The sequence below is a fragment of the Nestor notabilis genome, unplaced genomic scaffold (genome assembly GCF_000696875.1).
Source record: "Nestor notabilis isolate BGI_N333 unplaced genomic scaffold, ASM69687v1 scaffold11827, whole genome shotgun sequence".
In the NCBI taxonomy this organism is placed as follows: Eukaryota; Metazoa; Chordata; class Aves; order Psittaciformes; family Psittacidae; genus Nestor; species Nestor notabilis.
Genome location: NW_009936089.1, coordinates 1,332 through 4,889, shown reverse-complemented (window position 1 = coordinate 4,889; position 3,558 = coordinate 1,332). Strand labels below are relative to the sequence as shown.

Genomic DNA, 3,558 nt, shown 5'->3' with positions numbered 1-3,558 from the left:
ACTTTCTGAGAAGAGCTCATGGGAAGAAATAACAAGACTCACAAAGGTGTCAAATCTGGGCTTTCCTCAGTGGCCTCCTATGCTAATGGCAGCATTCCTCAGTTTCATTTAACTGGTTATTCCACCTATTAACACAAGCTGGTGTGATAGCTTTGAAGCAGAAAAGACTTACTGACACCTCTGAAAACCCTGCAGAGTGATGCATTTTTTTAAAATGCACAATGCTTTAGGATTGCTAAAGCAATGCTAAAGCAGCTTAATATGTTTAAACCTTAATACGTTAGAGTCCCTCCATCCATCATTAAAATGCCAATATACCTGTCACACATAAACATATGAGAACAATCACTAATTTATTCTGGGTTTTTAACAGTTGCCTTACTGTCACTTCAAAATCACAAACTTAGACACTCATTAACACTTTCTCAGTGGGCTTCCCCTCACAAAGTCATGGTGTTCAGGAATCTAAACACCTTCATCTCTTATCAGAGCTTATAAAAGCTTAATTTTAAAATCTTTCCAGTGAGGGATATAGGCAGAAGCACAACTTGCAAATCTGGATGCCCCCACTTTCTACAGCATGTGATTTTTAGTGAGATTATGCCTATACTTGGCAAATGTGCTGGTAAAGGAGGTGGCTGATAGCTGAGATCTCCCACCATGACCAGAAGCAAGTTTACACGAGCTGTGGCAGTGGTGAAGTGATGGGACCCTAGGAGAGTACAGGCACCCACCTTGTGCCTAAAATCTATTTCCCAAGGTTCCTCCTTTCATAGTTGTTCAAGAAAACTATCCTTCAATCCTCCAGTTTATCACATACTCAGCTCAGGAAATAATGTAGATTGATTTCAGAAATGCTCATGTCTCCAGATGTAGAAGCAAGTGCCCCTTTGTCAGCTATAACCCTTCCAACAAAGGTGTTTTTCAGACTACACTTTTTGTATCAGAAATCAGACAAGGTATGTACACACTACACTGCAAACACTCAGGCTGGCATGAGTTTCAACAGCAAAGTATCAAGCAGCAGCTTACCATAGCTGAGGTCTCCCCAGCTAGAAACCCACAAGCATCCCAGTTCTGCTCTACAGGAAGAGGTATCTTTTTTCTTTACGCACATATTTTTTAAGAAGTTCACTATGCTGCTCTGGAAGCAGTTTTGGAAAGCAGAAAGAAAACAGAAAAGCATTTTAAAAGCCAGAATCACAGGGGTTTTTTAACCCTGGTGATGCTACCACCCTGCACATAACAGCCAGGTTCTCCTCATCACATAGAAACATCCATAGATATCTTCTTGCTTGCGTTTCCCTCACCATAGCACACTCACCTCGCCTGAGTAACTGTATTTTCCTTTCAGGATCTGCCGATACAAGCGGGTGCGGTTGTCATCTTCAAAGGGCATAGTGCCACTGAGGAGAATGTAGGAGATGACACCCAGCGCCCACATGTCCACAGAGTTCGTGTACGGCTTCCTGACCAGGATCTCAGGAGCAATGTACTCTGGGGTCCCACATGTGGTTTTCATCAGGCAGTCATCTCCCTTCTTCCGAGCACTCGCTAGTCCGAAGTCCGTAATCATGATTTTGGAATCTGTTCCCGGATGGTAATATAGCAGATTCTCTGGCTTTAAGTCCCGGTGCGTGATACCCAGCGTATGCAGATACTTCACACCATCCAACACCATCTGCAGCACACGTGTAGCATCTCTCTCGGTGAAGGAGCCCTTAGCAATGATTCGATCAAACAGTTCTCCTCCAGTTGCCAATTCCATCACCATGTACACACGGTCCTGGGTCTCAAACACCTCAATCAGCTGGATGATGTTGGTGTGGCGAACCCGGCGCAGCACGCTAAGCTCTGACTCACACACTTCCCTCCCCTCCCGGTATTTGGTCTCAATCATCTTGATAGCATAGGGCTGCTTGGTGGCCTTGTGTTCCACCCGTACCACACGGCTAAAACTTCCTCTCCCAATCAGGGCTTTAATGTCATACTTGGCTGTCACTCTGGGGTCAAACTTGGCACGGTATTTAGCCACTTTGTTCTTGCGGGGCTCAGGCTGGTCCAAGAGGGCAGGCAAGTGGTTCCCAGGGTATGGGTTAGTGTGCTGCAGAGGTGAGGGAGAGACAGCTTTGATCCTGCAGTCATCCTTGATGAAATGCTTGTATATGTCATTGTGGCCTGTGTAAGGTTCAATTTTTTTCACCAGATCTAGCTGCACATCTTTGGCAGGCTCAGGAAGCACTTTGCTTGTCCCACAGCCCATCACTGAATGGTGTTAATTCCCTATCAAGGCATTTTCCCAGAGCAGCAGCAGCAACCACATCCAGGGCAATTTCCACATTTGAACCTTAGGAAAAGAATGAGACAAACCAAATAAATACCACAAACAACAAGTTTGGAATGCTCTCTGTACTTTACCGCAGAGCACGTAAAGTACTCTGTAGTACTTTATGTACTCTGCAGTACTTTCACACTCTGATGAAAGCTTTGCTGCTTTCATCACAAGCTACTGGTAATACTGCCTGTAAACCCAGAGTCAGGGTCAGAACAGATGGTCCTGGAAATTACACAGTATCTCTTTTTTTAAAGCACAGCTTGTTTACTGCTCCCAGCTGAGCACTGAAGCATGGAGTTACAGACTGGCTGAGCTAGAAAGAGACCTCTGGAGGCCCTCTTGTCCAGGCACAGCTTCTTAATAATAATAATCAAATTCTGGAGAGGGACTTTTTACAAGGGCATGTAGTGATAAGACAAGGGGAAATGGTTTTAAACTGAAAGACAGGAGACTGAGATGATATCTTAAGAAGTTCTTCCCTTTGAGGGTGGTGAGGCCCTGGCACAGGTTGCCCAGAGAAGCTGTGGCTGTCCCATCCCTGACAGTGTTCAAGGCCAGCCTGGACGGAGACTGGAGCAACCGGGTCTAGTGGAAGGTGTCCCTGCCCATGGCAGGGGGTTGGAACTGGATGAGCTTTAAGGTCCCTTCTAACCCAACCAGTCTGTGATTCTGTAATTCCAGACTTAGTTTTGCTTCTAATATTAAGTGGCACTTCTGGTTTTCCGTATGTGGCTGCATGTAGGAAGTGCAAGTGGAATTTCTACCAGCTGTTCCAGACCCCTTGCTCACCACACTGTATTCCAACAGAACCAAATCAGCTGCACTTCAGCAAGTCTTGATTAAAACAATATGACTGTTTTAGGAGATGGGAGTGAAGAAACTGCCTGTCTGCGATGTGGCAGTTAGCCAGGCAGATTTAAATCTCCACTCTTTGGTTCAAAGCCCATCAATATGGTGCCCGAGCATTCACAGAAGGCTACAGAGATGCCGTTAGCCTTGAAATGCAATTGTAGGACTCACCATCACCGAGAGTCTGTTCACTCATTCACCACCTCTCCAGGCAGCCAGTCAGCATGAACAGCTGAAAAAGAACCCTGGCTGGTCTTCCATCAGGAAGATTATGTGGAGAAATACATGTTTTAGAGGGACACCTGGAAGAAGTTTAGTCTCTACATTCAACCTGGAAAGAAAATAAGGCATTGTTAAGATTCAGTTTTAAAATC

The 3,558-nt window shown here is 45.3% G+C and overlaps 1 protein-coding gene across 1 annotated transcript; it reads right to left on the bottom strand.

Annotated features, from left to right (window-relative positions):
- Positions 1 to 1,324: 1,324 nt before the first annotated feature.
- Positions 1,325 to 2,341, bottom strand: PSKH1 (protein serine kinase H1; the record flags this gene model as incomplete). The annotated part of the gene is made up of 1 exon (XM_010018169.1): positions 1,325 to 2,341. A coding segment is annotated over exon 1 (939 nt), but the record flags the coding sequence as incomplete, so codon positions are not given.
- Between the last annotated feature and the right edge of the window lie 1,217 nt (positions 2,342 to 3,558).